This window comes from Megalops cyprinoides, chromosome 14 (genome assembly GCF_013368585.1).
Source record: "Megalops cyprinoides isolate fMegCyp1 chromosome 14, fMegCyp1.pri, whole genome shotgun sequence".
Classification (NCBI taxonomy): domain Eukaryota; kingdom Metazoa; phylum Chordata; class Actinopteri; order Elopiformes; family Megalopidae; genus Megalops; species Megalops cyprinoides.
Genome location: NC_050596.1, coordinates 34092138 through 34111078, shown reverse-complemented (window position 1 = coordinate 34111078; position 18941 = coordinate 34092138). Strand labels below are relative to the sequence as shown.

Sequence of the window (18941 nt, the reverse complement as noted above, 5' to 3'; positions counted from 1 at the left end):
TGTACACGTTTTTCTTTAAAAAAGAGCATGTCATTATGTTCATTTGCAAAAAATTTGCCTGTATGTTTTTGCTGTACAAGGGTGCTCTCTAAAAATAATAATAAAAGAAGATTATTTCTCAGCTCCTGCTGTGTCAGAATGTCTTTCCTCAGTGGAAGCGTCAGCGGGCTGGCGGTGGGCCCGCAGCTCTGAGGAGAGGAGCAGCCGGGGGGGAGAATCAGAGATCGCTGGGTGTGGCACACCTGTGTCGCCGTCCTGAGACTCCTGACAGGGACAGGGGATGAATGTTGGCACTGGTGTTCTCTGTACCTCCAAACCGCGGGGTGTCATCTCCACATTGGGAAACTCTTCCTTTGAGTCTATAAAAACAAACAGGGAAACAGCCAGGGTTAACTCCTACACAGTCCTACACAGTCCTACATAGTCACATACACTCAAGCCTGGCTGCCAGTTAAAGGTTAACCCGCTGCACCCTCTCCTCCCGACACAGAAGTGCTTCAGCGATCCTGTCTGGACCACAGGGGGCTCCTGGCTCTCCTGGCTCTGCTTGCCTCACTGGGCGCTGTGCCCCCTGGGCTGCTGACGCTCCATTGGAGGGTGATGGTCATGTGACGCCGCCACACTGGGTTCCTGTGGAGCAGCAGCGTCCCACAGACGGTGTCCCCAGGCCGCAGAGAGACGGGCGTGTCCAGCATGAACAGCGTCTGCTTCCAGTGGGTGGGCCTGGGGGCAGGAACAGGAAGTGATACACTGCGAGGGTGCTCTAACACAGTACGCTGTGTGGTCTCCTTCCTCTGCGTATTTCTCTAATGTCATCGCTGTGTTTGCAACTGCTGGGTGATGGGAGGGTGCAGAGCCAAGCGGACTGCAGGGAGTGAGTTACAGTCCTTCCTGCAGGGAGTTACAGTCCTTCCTGCAGGGAGTGAGTTACAGTCCTTCCTGCAGTGAGTGAGTTACAGTCCTTCCTGCAGGGAGTGAGTTACAGTCCTTCCTGCAGGGAGTGAGTTACAGTCCTTCCTGCAGGGAGTGAGTTACAGTCCTTCCTGCAGGGAGTTACAGTCCTTCCTGCAGTGAGTTACAGTCCTTCCTGCAGGGAGTGAGTTACAGTCCTTCCTGCAGGGAGTGAGTTACAGTCCTTCCTGCAGTGAGTGAGTTACAGTCCTTCCTGCAGTGAGTGAGTTACAGTCCTTCCTGCAGTGAGTGAGTTACAGTCCTTCCTGCAGTGAGTTACAGTCCTTCCTGCAGGGAGTGAGTTACAGTCCTTCCTGCAGGGAGTGTGTTACAGTCCTTCCTGTCCTGCGTGAAGCAGACCTTCCTCAGAGAGAGCCCTGCTTGTGTTGTTGTGCTGCAGACTTACGGTGCATGCGGTCCGGTGTCTAACTCCACCACAGCGCCGCCCTTCTGTAGGCCCTGGAACTGCACGCTGAACCAGGCTGTAAAGCCGTGAAGAGGCCCCGCCTTCTCCACTCTGAAGTTAAACTCTCCCTTCAGCCTCTGCAGGACAATCACACTCAAAGTTAATGTTTCAGACGTCATCCAGAAGCCGATCGCTAGCGTCAGCTCTGTGCTGAGAGGTCATCTCTGTTACAGCAATCAAGTATGAAGACCCCACCCCTCAAACCCACCTCCAAATCGGGCACTTGCACCGTGTGCATGTCCAGGGTGAGGACGTCACAGGGCGAGGACAGACAGTCCTCCGGTCGGATCTGGTGGCTGAATTTGGGCTTGGAAAAGAACTCTGTGAGGGCCAGGGGCCTGGAACACAGGGCGGTTACAGCTGTTCAATCTGCCTGCGCTGCTCAGACAAACACAGCCTGAAATTAATGACTATACTAGCTGCTACAGAAGCTGTAACACAGGCAAAACCATTACCTGAGTGAACTGTTGTCACACACACTTCGCACACTTGTTTTACTGGAACAAGTCTCAGCCAGGACAGTGTGTTTAAACAGGAGTGTACTGAGGACACGCTTACCGAAGGCAGCTGAAGTCCAGGCCATAGGGATCTGTCCAGAAGTCCACTTTCTGGCTGTAGTCCTCCGGGGCCTGACAGGGCACCAGGGTGAGGGAGGCGGAGGAGGGCCACATCACCCCGCCCTGCTTCAGCCAGCGGTCCCGCGCCACCAGCACCGACTCCACCATAAACTCAAACTGAAGGGATGTGGGAGCAAACAGGAAATCCTCTCAGTTTCCAGTGCTCATAGAGGGAACACTATCACAGGAAGAGAGGAGCAAACGTTTACTCTGAACTTTCCACCGCATGTGGTGCATGTCTGCGTTTGTTTTAAAAACATTCATTATCTTAACAGCTCAGGCCTGTGCTGTAGCGTAATTATAGGGTATAAGATGACAGAATGAGTAAAAATATATACAGTAATGTAATATATAGTTTGGTGTTTTGCCTTCTGATGACTTTTGTCTTACAAATATACCAGGAAGTGCTGTGGTATTTAGATTCTCCCTGATGATTAAGCTATGTAATGCCACTCACTGGCCAGCAAGTGGCGCTGTGCTGTAAGTACCCACCAGCAGGCAGTTTCCCATCCACTCTGACACCAGCACATCAACCTTCCCCGGCAGCTGCAGCTCCTCCGCCCGGCCCCGGAGCACCGACACCACGCCCTCGCACCCGTTCTGCTGAACCAGCTGCTGCGCCTGTTCCGCCATGGAGCTGGCCTCAACCGCGTACACCTGCAGCGCGCAAACGGGCATGACAACCGGCCCCACCCATCCTCAGCTCTCCATGACAACCGGCCCCACCCATCCTCAGTTCCCCATGACAACCGGCCCCACCCATCCTCAGTTCCCCATGACAACCAGCCCCACCCATCCTCAGTTCCCCATGACAACCAGCCCCACCCATCCTCAGCTCTCCATGACAACCAGCCCCACCCATCCTCAGTTCCCCATGACAACCAGCCCCACCCATCCTCAGTTCCCCATGACAACCGGCCCCACCCATCCTCAGTTCCTCATGACAACCGGCCCCACCCATCCTCAGCTCTCCATGACAACCGGCCCCACCCATCCTCAGCTCTCCATGACAACCGGCCCCACCCATCCTCAGCTGACAGAGGCATGTCTGACCATGAGGGCTCATGAGTCTCTTCCACAGCCGCATCCTCCACCATGGACCACTGAACCAGGAGATTTAATTTAGCTACAGATTCAAATTTCAGTTGTCTCCTACTACATATTTTGCACAAAGATTTCTGAAATTCTTTTGAAAATGAATTTATTATGCTGCAGACTACATTCATCCTAATAAAGCAGCAGGCTTTCTGAAGTCTTTGAAGTTCCCACTTGAGTAAGATCTCTTGAAAATGTGACTTCAGTTTCAACCGGATTACCTAATTAATTAGCAAAAAAAATTAGTAGTAAATGAATGCGCAAAATGTCCCAACACTACATCAGAGCAATAAATTGTAAATTTCTGATGAATAATTAATCCTGATGATGACCCCCCCCCTCCCCGGCCCAGCTCTGTGACCCTGTGACCCTGTGACCCTGCGACCCTGCGACCCCGTGACCCTGCGACCCCCTGTGACCCTTACCGCTGCAGGCTGTGCCAGACGGGCGCAGAAGAGGCTGATGATGCCGGTTCCACACCCCAGGTCCATGACCACTTTCCCCCTGAGGGGGGCGCTGTTGCTGAGGATGACCTGCCTGTACGTTTCTGTGCGCGCTCTGTCTGCCAGCATCTCCAGGTGAAGCCTCTGAGACGAGAACAGGATGGCAGTGCGCAATACACCAGAGCATACTGTACATTCTAACATGCTAGGGTACTGGCTGCAGGGTGCTACTGTATGAGTACACGCTGGTGGTCACTGCACACAAGGCGGACGGGGTGCTGCAGACTGCGTTTGCTTTGGAGCCCTTCACAGAGCTGTACAGCAGTTTACTAACACTCCTCACCAGAGTTCCGTAATTGCCAAAATACTCCTCGTCCTGCCAGGCCTCATCCACTTCCTCTTCCTGTGTGCACCGCTGCAGGTGATTGGATGGGACATAGCCGAAGTTTCCTTGCAGCTCCGCCCACCACCAATCAGGTGAGCTCTTGTCATGCACCAGCAGCCTGTCTCCTGTGGCAAAGCTGAGCTGGATAGCATGTGCTGATTGTCAGTCATAATCAGAATCATAACTCATAATTAGTTTCACAGTTTTTAAACACAGCTCAGGATTTCATGCAACTTTACAGAAAATAGCTAATAAAAATTTAGCTCTACTAGTCTAACCCCTACTGGCTATTTGGCTATTTGGGATGGAAATCAGGGTTGGGAAACCATGTTCTGGGTGCTGCAAGGACAGCTGGCTTTCTTTCAGCTGTGGCAGAACAGATTTACAGAAATCACTCGCTGGATGAAAAGCCAGTCAGTCAGTAACTCAGCTGGTGTTCTGATGTGAATCGGCAGCTATCTGGATGGTATCTGATTAAACCAGCACCAGCAGCCATGGTGACCCTCTCTAAACTGGGATGATCAGGGTCATGACTTTCTCAAACACTGCTGCCAGATCTGAATTTTCTGCTCTAGTTGCCTTAGAAAAAATCTGACATTTCAGCACATTTTGGCTAAGTGTGGATCATGTGGAAAATCTTTATCTTTTAAGTTTCTTTAAAAATTAACATGTTGTCCTCTTTGACATCAGATCCAAGTTACTGTTCTCCATGAGAACGGTTAGGTAATTCCAAAAGAAAGACTTGTTTTTAAGAAGGAGAGTAAAGATTTGGCATTTCACTTTGGCACTGGAAGAATTTTGCCTGTCTTTTCAGGCTGTATTTGTCTTTTTTTGAGGCCTAGAGATCCCTGTTCTCAATCCAGAGGTAAATGAAAGAGTTTTTTAAACTCATATTAATATTTCCACATTATGTTTTATTCATTCTTAAAAAAAAACTGTTCATGCTAATTAGTCTCAGAATGGTTATATTAGCGCTACCTGATCGCTTCCACCGGCAGGGAAATCTGCGATACCAATGAATTCTTCTGGGGACGGATGTTTCTCAGCGTCAGCTTCCTCCACCTCCATCATCTCAAAACGATGCTGGCATCATACGCATTTGTTTTTATTTCTTTTGTAAAGTATAAGAGTAAGATCTACACAAACACCGACATATTCACCTGTACACACCTACCACTCACAGTTCACCGTGAAACTCGCGATACTGAACTCACATGGCCAGTGACATAATGTGACAAAACTTGCCACTAGAAATAACGGAGGATAGTTTCGCTTGACATCGTGATTGACATTTCCATAGCGTTTAATTTCAGCTTCACCTCAGCAAATCTGATGGCTCACCAAAATGCATTAAACATACGCACATAATTGTTTTCAAATCTATGCGCCTGAGACGCAAAGCAGGCGCAGCTGCTGCATTAGCGAAGCGAGCCGGCACTGCAGACACATCGTAATCTCAGAAAACTCTGAGCTGCAGCGGAGACATCTGTCTATATAATCCAGTTCTAAATTTTGGGAACAGGAAACGGTGTGCAGTTATCAATAATCTCTTAAAATAATTTACTTACGGTAGCGCCATTAACAAAATCCTTCCGTATAGGAAGTGCCTTTGGGTAATGTAGTTTACTTCCTGAAATTTAAACATTACCGCGGACTAACTGAGCGTGTGAGAGAGGTTTCTTGTTGAGGTGAATAGTTAACAGTAGCGGCATTCACTGAAAAGGGGGCTACAGTTTTATGTACCTAGCCTACACAACTCTTAAACGTAGCTTCTTTGACAGCTTTATGCGTTTACTTTCCCCGGTCGCTGTAGTTGTGTCTGATTGGAATATGAGCGGAATATGAGCGCCGTGAACCCCCACACGCACAGTTCAGCCCACAGCAGCTGCGACGGTCACGCTTTCTGGCTGAGAGATGAAGGCTCTCAGTTTGCGAGGGAAGTGATCAGATCTTTCATAAATCTATTGCTGATCATTCTCACAGATTTATCATATTTAGCATGATTCTCTGCTGGCTGCTTAATGCTGCATTTTGCAGCTGCTGTCATTTCATACAGTCAACACTGCTGATCAAAACTCCACAGGTTATTTGAGTCCAATGGTTATTGTTTAAGTATTGCAGCAACTGCTACTACTACTACTACTACTAATAATAATAAGAAGAATAATAACACGTGTGAGAGCTGGCTGCAGTGTTGTGGTGGTGTTTGGTTAAAATGCCTCTTTTACCCATTAAAGAAGTTATGTAGATTAGTACACTCATACCTGTGTATCATACGACAGCTGAGAGCTGTTTCTGTACAGCAGTATCGATGCATACATGACCATAATTCTGAAAAAAATCAACACATGTATGGAGAATTAATAATGCGACCAGACTTGGTTCTGTCTTCCTTCATTTATTTCACAGAGTGCAAATGTTTCCAATGCATAACTCTGCTCTTTCAACTTGATTGTTTTAAGAAAAAGTAGAGGGGCCGTAGTGCAGGAGAGAGACCGTGCGAGGTCTGCATAAAGGCCACTAGAGGGAGCTCTGTGCAGACTCAGGCCAGGCAGAGGGTGTGGGGTCGGCCGTTCCCATCGGGGAGATTTGAAGTGGCTGACACTCCTCGCTGAAATTTCCTGCTGGATCTTTTCTTTATAAAAGTTGGCCTTTTAAATTTGGTTTCACATGGATTCAGTGTGCTCTCAGGTCATGTTGCAGTGTGTATTTTTGTTTGTTTCTACATGTTGTTAATAAGTCTGTTAATGTTTGTGGCTTTATTACAATTTTAACCAATCATTTTTTTTCCTGATCCATCTGCATTCTTTTCAGGTCACTTTAATCTTTACTTTGATCTTCAGCTTCGATCAGATAGAGATTTGAAGCGGAGGCTATGCATTCGATTCTTTTTGAAACAATTTCTTAAAATGTTCCAGCAGTAGCATGTGACTCCTTACATGGCAGACCTGGCTGTTTGGTCAGTAGGGCGCCCTCTAATGGTGCTGGACACACCAGCAGCATCGATGATGCAAGCTGTCAGTGAACCAGAATGATCAGTTAGAGTGGAACAATCTGCTGCTATCAGGAGTAAGTTAATTACATGACTGTACACTGTTTGGCAATCTGTGCTAGCTATGCTCCAAAAGGCACCTGCAGTGCCATTGTTTAATGTATTGCCTGAACAATCTAAAGCCTCCCTCTGTATTTAAATGACTTTCTCATCAGCCCTCACCCCGCTCACCCATAACCCAACCTCCTACAGCCCTAATCCAGCTGATGCGTTAGAATGAGTTCAATCCTCCTTCTTCTTCAGAGACTTTCTCATGCAGCACTTCCGAAAACAGAAAGCACAACATTTAACTGTTACCATGACAACAGTCACTACAATGACAACGAGCAGGCCGATGACGTCCAGGCAGTGGTACTGAACCCAGTTCAGGTGATGGGCAGCTGGCCGCAGGTGATCTGCCCCTTTGTGCCTCATGACGAACTCAGTCCAAAACACCGCCAGGTCCAGGGGCTCCATGGGGCGGTCCTTATGCACTGCTGACAGCTTCAGCATGTTATCTTTGTAACTGCCAGGGAAAGAAACACCTAGTGGTGAGAATAATGAACTACACTACTTCCTTTAGGCATTATCTTCAAGAGACAGCCTTCGTAATGTAATGTAAATGACAGTAATGTAATAGTGTGTAATTCAGGGGTCTGTTACTGTACTGCCCCAGTGCCATCTTTTCCATGAGATGGCAATAACCCCACTGGCCTGCTTAGTTCAGTTCTTTATTTTCCTTATAACCAGACTAGCTGTCAGGTTTAATTGGTAAAAGTTTAGCTGCCGGGGCCTGAGCGACTTTTCACCCAGCAGCGTGACCTCTGACCTTGTATCGTTGATGACCTTGTTGAGCGCCTGTAGTAGTGTTTCTGTGGTGACCTCAAATATGCTGAGGACCTCGGCCACGCCGCGGACGGCCATGCGTTGCACGTTGTCACCCTGGTCACCAAACAGAGGCATCATCACCATGGGAACAGCGTTGCAGATGCCCTCGTAGATGCCGTGGGTTCCTCCGTGGGTGATGAAGGCCCGGGCTTTGGGGTGGCCTGCGGACACACAGGGCCCTCGGCTCAGTGAGCATGGTGCACTCCTGCACCAAAGCGTGTGCAAGCTAGGTATCAGAGCTCTGCAAATAGGACTGGAGCATGCTGGGATACAGGTGGTGTGTCCTGGGAGTGAGCCTTCTTTCACCAGAAAGTCACTGTGGATAAGAGCGTCTGCTACATGACTGAACGTAATGTAAATGTAAAGAAGGAATGCACTTTTACCAAAGCAATCAGGGCAAATGCTGCCTGCTAGCGGAAACTGCTGCCACATGTAGCGTATCCCATTACACATTTTCGCGTGAGCAGAGGAGGATCTTGTAGTGATTATCTCCAATTTATCTGATGTAGTTATTGATACATAACTCCGAGAGGTCAGACCTGGCTGTGAGGACTTCAGACAGTTTTGGGTTAGGATGGGTGTCAGAGAAATAACAGCGTTGTTCACACTTTCACTCCCTTTCAAACTGTACAATACCAGGGAACAGCTGAGTCAATTCTGCACAGTTCATTTCAACAGTGTGTCAGCACTGCTATATGTGGCTTCCCCCCCGGCCTTTGACCCAAAGGAAAGGCCTTTATTTTCCCCCATGGCGCACATTCTGTTATCGCGGTTGTGGCAGTAGTGCAAACAAACCTAGAAGGTCATTTTGTGGCAGCCATTTCATGAGCTTGACGTTTTCTGGAAGGTTGTCAGGTGTTGGGCCAGTGTATCTCCACAGAACCTAAAACAAAAATACGACTTTACTGACCCCTGACCCCGGTCACTGGAGATGTAGACAATGCCCTGATGTGACCCTCTCTCTCCCTGTGAGGTCAGGATTCCTTCATGCAACAGACAAAAGGAGGCCTTTTCAGTTAGATTCCTGATAAACAGCCTGCATGGGAAATGGCTATCACCAGTTTAAATTTTCAGCTAAAAGGTACCAGAGAAACATGGAAAGCTCTTTAAGAAGTTCATTTCTAAGCTTTGCTGTTGTAGCATGATCCCCTTGGATTCCCTCCTGGGCTCGCAGAAGGATTTTAATGTTAACCATATGTGCTGAAGGTTCTCTTTTTCTGCCCACTGACTCCGCAGCCTTAATTTAGCACTGCAGGCTAACAGAGTGACTGAAAAATAACTGCAGACAGCCCCATAGTGTGGTAGTGGCTGTGCTTTCCTGCAGGGGTTGCTGTAGTGGGGATGCCTGTCGGTATTCAGTGTCTGTTCCTTTAACATTTAATCAGCTGGCATAACAGAGGTTTGGGCAGATGCAGAGGGGGGACCTGGGAATGAGGAAGCATGCAGTGGCTCTCCTTACCCTTTGAGGAATCTGTCTGAAGGCCTCAAAAAACAGCTTTGCCTTCTCCACTGGCATCTGAGACACTACTGAGCCCAGGGTGAAGACGATGAAGCCATGCTCTCCAGACTCATTCACAAACTTCTGCAGCTCCTGCCGGGAAATAAGCAATGCTGCTAACAAGGCACTTCTGATTCGAGGTGCTTCAGAAATATTTGGAGCTGTTGGTTGGTAGTTTTCAGTGTGTGGTGGGTGGAAGTTTGAGAAATACACAAATTAAGTCATAATTTAGCTGCACTCACACATTGGTATCCCAGATAGTACCTTTCAAGCAATCAACTCTTGTCATTGGATAGCATAAAAGAAAGAGGCCAGTAGGAAAATAAACTCTTTCAGCTGTAACTCACAAGGAACACTGTTTTGTGCTTAACTTACAGCAACGTCTTTAGCGTGACACTTAAAGAGGGAGCACTGAGAATGGCCTGAATTGGCCTGCTGGAACTGGAGCTGCATCAGTCACAGAATCAGCAAAATTACTGCATGTCTCAGGGGGAAGAGCGTCACAAATCATGACAACATACGCCAAACATGGAAAAGCTGCATCAGGAAAGGGGAACAGTGGCTATAAGTCAATACTCACTGACAGGGAGTTGGACGTTTAAAAAGATAGTTGCTATAACAACAAAAGCAAAAATTACCACAGAAATGTATCTACATGTCCGTGACTCTGTCTCAATAAAAACTGTAAGTTGTGGGCTTCACAAAGCTGATATTATGATAGAGCTGCCAATCGGAAAGTGCTTGTAAACAAGGCCAACATGCCATTTTAGGCGACCAGGTGGACACATATGGTGCAAACATTGTTTTCCTCCCATATTCCAATACAGTAATACCCCATATACGCTGCTAAACAATTTCAAGAGTGGTTTCATGAACACAAGGATGAAGCAAAACCCCTTCCGTGGTGTTTGCAGTCAGCAGATGTAAGCATCACTGCACCTTCATGTGAAGGTCTCAAAAAATGTGGCGTGCAGAGTAGATTTCCACCTCCTTCATTTCTGGAACGTTTCCCACTTGACAAACCCACATGGTCCAATATCCTACTAAAAACACCACAAAACTTGTTTAACAACATTCCAAGATGGATTGAAGCTGTTCTGAGAGCTAAACTCCTGTTCTGAGGTGGCTCAACTCCTTTTTAATTAATAAATATTCATATAATGTTTGTAGTTTCCATGATTTTGCCTAATGATTTCGTAAATTCCTTTCCCCCTCCTCGGGTACTCTGCGCTGTAAAGGCGGTCCGGCCCTCGGTCTCACTGGGACTCCTGCAGGGAAAGACTGCTTTTCCAGGATCATGTTACACACCCTCAGAGTGCGCTGTGGGACTGCGTGAGGGAGCTGGCTGCTGTTGGCCGTCGGCCACAGCGTTGCATGCCAGCTGCTCCCTTACTGCGTGTTAGTGATCCTGCTGTCTCTCTAAACAAAGTGAGGCCGCAGAGCTGCAGACTGAAACCTGTACAACGACAGTGTCTTTTCTCTCTCCAAATGCACGCATGCGGTTTGCTGTGATTGCAGGTAGACGGAGAGCTCTTCGAAGAGTCATGCCTATGGGTTTCTAGGAATATTTCATGGCAGCACTTTAAATTCTCCAAGTTCTAAAAGAAATAAGCACACTACAAGCCTATAAGGATAGGTATGGAATGTGTTTTCTTGCATAGCTTGGCGTGATGTTGTAGCCTCTCACAGAACTTTGGCTGACGGCAGTCCTGTTCATGTTGAGCTGAACACTGTACAGAAAACACCCACAGTACACTCTGTTCCCTGACCTATAGCATGTGTAGCCTGCAGGATGTGAAAACATCATCTATGCAGAAAAAGCCCCAGCAAACGCTTTTCCCGCGTGTTCCCCAGAGAGGAAGTGTGTCTGGAAGTGAAGAGGACTGGGGCAGTAAATATTGTGGTAGTGTGAGCTCCGTCAGTGCAGCGGAGACCCCAAGCCCGTCAGTGCAGCGGAGACCCCGAGCCCCGAGCCCCAAGCCCGTCAGTGCAGCGGAGACCCCGAGCCCGTCAGTGCAGCGGAGAGACCCCGAGCCCCGAGCCCGTCAGTGTAGCGGAGACCCCGAGCCCCGAGCCCCAAGCCCGTCAGTGCAGCGGAGACCCCGAGCCCGTCAGTGCAGCGGAGAGACCCCGAGCCCCGAGCCCCAAGCCCATCAGTGCAGCGGAGACCCCGAGCCCGTCAGTGCAGTGGGGACCCCAAGCCCGTCAGTGCAGCGGAGACCCCGAGTCCTGAGCCCGTCAGTGCAGCGGAGACCCCGAGCCCGTCAGGGTGAGACACAGCTGGAATGCAGCACTGACAGCCTAAACCACAATCACAGACTGAAACACTCACGTCCGCTGAGACAGACCGACCAGCACTTTACACTGAGTCAGAGCAACAGAGAGAGTGGATTCATTCTGCGGCAAGGTCAGAATGACAAATCTACACCCGTCTGCGCGCCTACAGACATGCTCCACATACTGAGACTCGAGGAATTATTGCACAGCACTTTTGGTGACAAAATGTCAGTTATCCTTACTATTGAGAGAAATATTTTTTGTGTGTAATGCATACACCCTTAAATTGGATTGCATCCTGTATGTTATAGATGGTTGCCGTTGGACACGGGTGATCCAGGGCCTGGGCAGAAGAACGCCGCTCCTCTGTGGAGACTCACCGTGGGAAGGGGGCTCCTCTTGGCACAGTTGATGCCTCCGATGTGAATCATGTTGGGCATGAAGGGGCGGGGAAACTCGAAGGTGAAGTCGTACCTCAGCAGCCAGACGGCGCCGTGGCCCACGAGCTCCCGGTAGGTGATGTCCTGCTGCAGGTACCTGCTGGAGAGCTCATCGAAGCTGGCGAAGAGTGTCCGACACAGCTTCTCCTCCACCACCGTCATCACCACGTTCTTCACCCTCTGCAGGAAGTCCATGCGGTCGGAGTGTCCCGTGAAAAAGCGCGGGACGAAGGAGGGTGGCGAGGGGTTCTGCGCGGCCTTGTCCTCCAGCCCGCAGGGGATGCCACGCAGGAAGTAGACGGCGGGCAGTGCGAAGGCGTGGGCGAGGATGGAGCCGCAGGGCAGGAAGGGGTCGGTCAGCATGAGCTGGAAGCGCTCATCGCGCAGACGCTGCATCAGCGGCACGTCATACAGCAGCGCCTCGCACCCCCGCACCTGCATGTTGGTGAAGTTCAGCAGCCTCTGCACGTTCACCAGCACGTCGCTCAGCTCCGGGCTCTTCTGGAAGGCGCCCTCCTTCAGGCTCTCCACGCTGGCGGCCAGCTGGGCTGCGCTGTACGGCACACGGAAGATCTCCGTCCTGTAGTGGGCCGAGCCTCCGATCAGCAGACTGGTGTCGGGCACCAGCACCACCATCTCATGGCCGCGCCGGGTGAGCTCCTGCACCAGGATCTGCATGCTGAGCCAGTGACTGCCGTCCACCGGCATGACCAGCACCTTCTCCCCCCGCACGGGCCCCGGCACACAGCACAGCCAGGCCAGCAGCCCCACGGCAGACACCCAGCCCTCCCCACGCATGGCTATCAGCGCTGTGAGCACAGGAATCCACCTCCCCGAGATCTGGCAGGGGCTTGTCAGCAGAGGGGCTGTACTCTCACTCTCTTGCGTGCGTGTGCGTATGTGTGTGTGTGTGTGTGTGTGTGTGTGTGTGTGGCCTCTCTGTGGAATCTTAGCTCTGTGTGCTTGTAAGCTATTATATTACCCAAGACAGGCTTTAGAGTCTAAAGTCCAACCCCCATTTGAATCTGCGAATCCTGACCGGAGTTTAGAGACAGACAGTAGAACAAAGTTACGCTTCAGCAGCCACACTTCAAAACACAGCAACACTTGGGTGACTGATTTAACAACCAGTTCCATAACAGAAAACCAGTGTGGCTTTTATTTCAGTGTGAACATGCAAGGGACACATTCAATTTATCATTCATTCACTGAAGCATTCTTTCTGGCCGAGCAACACGTGTTAGCACTTCCCACTGTGAGGAGGAATGCAGAAAGCATACTGAGGAAAGTACATCTCAGTCCAGATAGACTGTCCAGATAAAACAGACAGATTTAGATTGGGAACCTTGCAGTATGAATAATGTCACTGTAATCACAGCGAGTATCTGGACAAGGTAGTTAACCCACAATTGCCTCAGTATCCAGCTGTATAAAGGGATAACATTGTAAAAAAAAACTGTAATTGATGTAAGTTGCTCTGGATAAGAGCGTGTGCTAAATGCCAAGAATGTAATGTAATTAGGATCCAGACGTGGGAGGAAAATCAGGTTATTTTAAGATATATATTCTGTCCAAGCTGGGGATTGTTTTGTCTTTTTTAGGCTAACAAGAAACTTTATTTGCATATTTATATTGGAGGCTCTCTGGTGCTAGCTTACATCATGTGAACATGTCAGGACTTTTACTTTATCAAACTGGCAAGATATTTAAGTTGTATCCTTCCTCTATCCATAAATCATGTCTGCATTGCATGCGCCATTGTGCAGGTGCATCGCGTGCGTAGTTGTGCACGCTACTGCCAGGTTTTTCACTGCACAGATTGTGCAAGAAATGCACTTTGATCACCGTAGACACTGAAGACCCCCAGCTTTGTTAAGCTTTGAGAGGCGGAGCCTACGCTAATATATTAACCCATAATGAACCCTGAAACTCTGCTAGTCATGCTGACTGCTGAGGTAAAATTACCTCATGTTTCGTGCAACATCTGGCCCCCTTTCCTCACTGGACCCCCCCCCCCCCTGCCTCCCCCGATCACAAAGGGCCGTAGCGTGAGAAGGCAGCTGTCCCGGGAAAACAAATACCCGCCCATCCGCACGTAAGGGGGAGATAGCATCTCACGACATGGGCAGACATTAAAAAAAAAAAGCATGCGGCTTTCTAAGGCATGAGGAAAGACATATTCGTGCAAAGACCTCTTAAATTTCAACTGTAAGCTCTTTGATTGAAACTTGTCCCCAGGAGACAAAATAAACACCGCAGTGAAGAAAAAAATGTGCTTATAGTATTTTATAGTACATTATTTCCATGGCAATATAACGTTATCCTCAGTTGCACTTTTGGTTTTGTGAAATGCATTAGCATATGCTAATGCTATCATGTGTAGAATGGGCCATAGCATGAAGTATTAATGCATAACAAGTCCCTTTGGAGGTTATTAGAGGGGTTACTGGGACAACCAGAAGACCAGCCACACATCTGGGTGGCTGGTCTGTAAAATGCAGACAGCCTCACAGCTCACTGTAAAGGGTATTCACAAGCGAACACTAGCTACACTGCTGCTAAACTGCTGTTTCCTGCTGCTGGAGTCTGCAGTTTTATTTAAACACATAAAGCCATTAAATATCCAGAAAGCAGAGAAGAGCCTCAGGCTACCTAACCTCCCCAACAGTGGAAATACAGACACATGCAGTGTCTCTAGCCCAGCTAGTGATCATTTTCACATTCAGTTTGTTAAACAAGAATGTAATAGGATTAGTTTTGCAGTAAAGATTCTGTTTTTCTTTTACACTTGGCAATGATATAAAAAATCCTCACTTACAATATTGCCTACGGAAGCAGATAACTCTCAAAAACAGATGACTGTCTACTAAGTGTTGTATTGTGACTTTACATTTACATTTATTCATTTAGCAGATGCTTTTATCCAAAGCGACGTACATAGGTTACAGTTCTTTACAATGTTATCCATTTATACAGCTGGATATTTACTGAGGCAATTGTGGGTTAAGTACCTTGCCCAAGGGTACAGCAGCAGTGTCCCAGCGGGGATTGAACCGGCAACCTTTCGGTTACGAGTCCTGATACTTAACCACTATGCTACACTGCCGCCCATAAGTGAGAAATAAGTGAGAAAGAAAATATTTTCCTAGTGGATTTTAAAACTAAATAAACATTATGCCCAAGAATGGTAAGCTGAATAAACCTCTTAACCTTACTCCATGAAAGTGTGTGTGTGTGTGTGTGTGTGTGTGTGTGTGTGTGGTGTGCGTGTGTGTTTCATCCTGTGTAAGAGAGATTTGGATGTTCTAGGTGATTGGTGCCACCTATAGACGGAAACAGAAACTGCAGGATCACAGTGAGTGTATGCGGGACTGTGAGGGGTCAGAGGCAGAGGCAGAGCCATTGAGCCGTAAGTGAAAAAATAACCTTTGGAGGGCAGGGATTATACAAATATTCCACAGTGGTCATTCCACAGTTTGGAATGGTATAGCCCTAGCTGTTCATATTGCTTTGTACTCTGATCTAGACATGCATTGGGATCTCAGCACTATGTCTGGCACTGACGCTTTGTATGGTTAGTGGTGCCCTGTTCATGCAACTTGTTCATGCTGCTTCACTGGATGCACTGTGTAAGTTGCTTTGGATAAGAGCGTCTCCTAAATGGCAATAATGTAAAAGTAAATGTCAATACAATACCAGGAACATGATGTCTGTCTCGCCCACCTTTGCACAGTGTTTTCAGCAGGACAAGAACTAAGAGTCCTCGAGACCAGACTGTCAATCACCACCCAGCTACCAGCTTACACCATGCCCTCCTAACCTTCGTACACAGTGCAAGCAAACGCCGATCTATCAGAGTGTTGGCAGATTTCCAGTGTGCTGTTATCGGACCGGGGAGCGCATGGAGGAGCAGAAACAGGTGGTGTCTGTGGTGTTTCACTCTGACAGAGGCAGAGCTATGGTGCACCTGCAGGGTCAGATGAGTTCACAGGCAAACACCCGGCGCACACTCCGACACACTGAACGCACTGATCGGGTGAAGGCTGCTGGGTATCACATGAGGAGGTTACTCTGCTCATGATACGCACGGAGAGCTCACCGCAGGTACCGCAGAGAGGAATGCCTGACACCCCAAACATTTCCACTGTGAAAATGTGCTGTCTTTCACCAGCTCACACAAAACTGTGAAAAAGATCTCTGACACCATGCGAATACATTAGTGCATTTTATCCACCTCCAAGAGCTCAGCCTCAGGTTATGTAACCCACTGAAGAACAGGCTGTTTGCTGGAAAATAATCAGCTGTTTACTCTAAAATGATCATTTAAAGCATGTAATTTAAACTCCTTAAACAAAATAATAATAATAATAAGTATTTGAAGATGAACTGCAAGGAGAGTGTTTCACTGGATGTGTTAGACACACACCATGTTAATTTCTCTTACAAATCAGATTTATAAACTGGCTACATTCAGCCACTGAGTGTTTTACATCTGTGTTACCATGAAGAAGAAACACTATAAAAAAATGACTGAATATAGACCCCACAGCTACACCCACTACCATGGTAACTGCAGGGCCCCTCTCCCCTTAAAAGGCACAGGGAACCCCCTGTCTAACACAGAGTGACGACTGCTTCTTCTGGGGTAACCGCTGACCTGGGTAAGTGTGCACATTAGCTGAGTCTTCATTGGTAGGCTCTGCCAGCCTGCACCCCCTGAGTGGAAATTCACGCCACCCACAAAGCAGGTGAGGGGTCACACCCTGTGTGGTCTGCGTGTTTGGGAGGGAGGTGTGGTGTGTACACAGAAAGAGGCACTGTGGCAGGTGGGGAAATGGTACCAGCGCTGAGGTCTGTATCACCCAACAACAGTCGTATCATTTACCAGGCTGCAAGCTTTCTGCCAAGGTGTAGGGCCGATATAGCATCTGACGCACAGACAGACTTCCAGTACAGGATGCTAACGTCTCAGTACACAGGATTGTCCTACTTCAGTTTAGCCTTCTACCTCATAAATCTGATTTGATTAGAAGCAGGGCATTGCTTAGCTGTGATTGGATGATCTTGCTGAGCCACTGTCCAGTCATAGTTGCTGAATTTCCCTGTGTTTCTACCTTTGCCCAGAGGCGAGCGTGACTAGCAGCATGATAACACCTCATGTAAAATAAGCATGCAGAAGGATAGACGATAACAGCAAGACCCTGAATCTCATGTGGAGTCAGTCAGGCAAATCTCACCTGAGGCAGCGGGTTCCTCACGGCGCAGTTGATCCCTCCCACCAGCACCATGTTGGGCATGAGGGGGCGGGGGAACTCGAAGGTGAAGTCGAACCTCATCAGCCAGAGGGAGGCGCGGCTGAGCATCTCTGCCAGGGTGACGTCCCGCTGCAGGAAGCGCGAGGCCACGCCATCGAAGGGCCTGTAGATGACGCTGCAGAGCAGCGGCTCCAGCAGGCTGACCAGCGTGTTTAGCACCCTCTGCTGGAAGCTCATGCGGTCTGTGTTGTGGGTGAAGAAGCGGGGCACGAAGGAGGGGGGGCTGGGGCAGGCGGTGGCGGCGAAGTCCAGCCCACAGGGAATCCCGCGCAGCATGAGCACGACGGGAACGGACAGGTGCTCCGCCACTATCACACCTGTGGGCACCACGGGGTCCGTCAGCACCGCGTCAAACTGCTGCTCCCGCAGGTACCACATCATTTCCTGGTTGTAGAGCAGGCTCTCGCAGGTGGTCTGCAGGAAGCGGGTCAGGTTGCCCACAGCACTCAACCGACTGGCCACTCTCTGCAGGAAGGGCTGCGTACTGTGCAGGCCGTGTGTGTGTCGGGCCTGCAGGTGGTCCAGCACGTCCCGGCCGTAGGGCACCGGGTAGGTCCTGGTGACGCAGTGTCTGCTGGGTCCCAGACGCATGCTCACCTCCGGGATCACCACCACCACCGTGTTGCCCCGGCTGCCCAGCTCCTCTGCCACCGCCTGCATCGCCGTCCAATGGCTGCCGTCCATCGGCACTACCAGCAGCTTCCCAGCATGCACTACGGCGGATCGAAGGAGGAGGGCCAGCAACAGTGACACTGCAGCGATGTGTCTGGACTCTGCTACGGCCACCATGGTTCTTCCCAACTGAACCCAGTAAGCTCTGTGTCCTGAGAAAACAAATTCCTCCTGGGATTAGCAGGCTCTGCTGTGATCAAATGCTAAGAGCTGCTGTGTGGAAACATGTCTGGGGGAGGTCAAAACAGCAGGGAGAACAGAGCCAGTGTAAAACAGGGGAAAAGCTCTTCTTATCACTGTTTCAATGAGACAATCATTGATCTGTTCCTTCTTTGTCAGGGTACAAAGTGTGTTTACACTCACGCTGTATTGTTACTTATTTATCAGCTCATGTTGCACAGGGACATGGCTGTGTTATCCTCAGACATGCAAGTCACAACTTTGCCACCCCTGAAGTTACAATGCATATTCAACCCAGAAAGCAACGTTCTTCTGATCTGGAGTCAGTCTGACACCAAACTGATGCTGATGTGAAGGAAACTGCTGCAGGAGGGATGTTCTGATTGGCTGAGCTATTGATGACTCAACATTCCTTCTGGGCAGACATTCCCAAATCATGCTCAACACATAAGATATGCAAGATTTCTAGCCTTCATTTATTGAACTTTTTGAAATATCTTTTTGAAACATCAGTTACTATAGAATAATGCTAATGTCTCATATTTTCATTGCCAGAGGAAAACCTGTGTAGATTGAATGGGGCCAACCTGGTTCTGGCTGAAAATGGTGACTGAACAAAACCCCATCATGTGACTGAAGAGCTCTGTGCTGGACCCTTAGAAACAGCCTGGGGCTCTTTCTTT

The 18941-nt window shown here is 48.9% G+C and overlaps 2 protein-coding genes across 3 annotated transcripts; both read right to left on the bottom strand.

Annotated features, from left to right (window-relative positions):
- Positions 1-61: 61 nt before the first annotated feature.
- Positions 62-5552, bottom strand: prmt2 (protein arginine methyltransferase 2). Its single transcript, XM_036544850.1, has 10 exons — positions 5526-5552; positions 4936-5040; positions 3916-4098; positions 3555-3716; positions 2527-2691; positions 1976-2151; positions 1626-1755; positions 1358-1494; positions 552-723; positions 62-359 (listed from the first exon to the last, which is right to left on the bottom strand). The coding sequence occupies exons 2-10, from the start codon at positions 5026-5028 to the stop codon at positions 327-329; spliced, it is 1251 nt and encodes a 416-aa protein (XP_036400743.1). The 5' UTR covers positions 5029-5040; positions 5526-5552; the 3' UTR covers positions 62-326.
- A 1212-nt stretch (positions 5553-6764) lies between these two features.
- On the bottom strand, positions 6765-18327 carry LOC118788784 (UDP-glucuronosyltransferase-like). 2 transcript variants are annotated; one of them, XM_036544848.1, is made up of 5 exons: positions 17329-18327; positions 9336-9467; positions 8672-8759; positions 7818-8037; positions 6765-7514 (listed from the first exon to the last, which is right to left on the bottom strand). In XM_036544848.1, the coding sequence occupies exons 1-5, from the start codon at positions 18193-18195 to the stop codon at positions 7232-7234; spliced, it is 1590 nt and encodes a 529-aa protein (XP_036400741.1). In that variant the 5' UTR covers positions 18196-18327; the 3' UTR covers positions 6765-7231. The 2 variants fall into 2 exon arrangements, with proteins under 2 accessions (XP_036400741.1, XP_036400742.1); XM_036544849.1 differs by lacking the exon at positions 17329-18327 and adding an exon at positions 12032-13211.
- Positions 18328-18941: the final 614 nt, after the last annotated feature.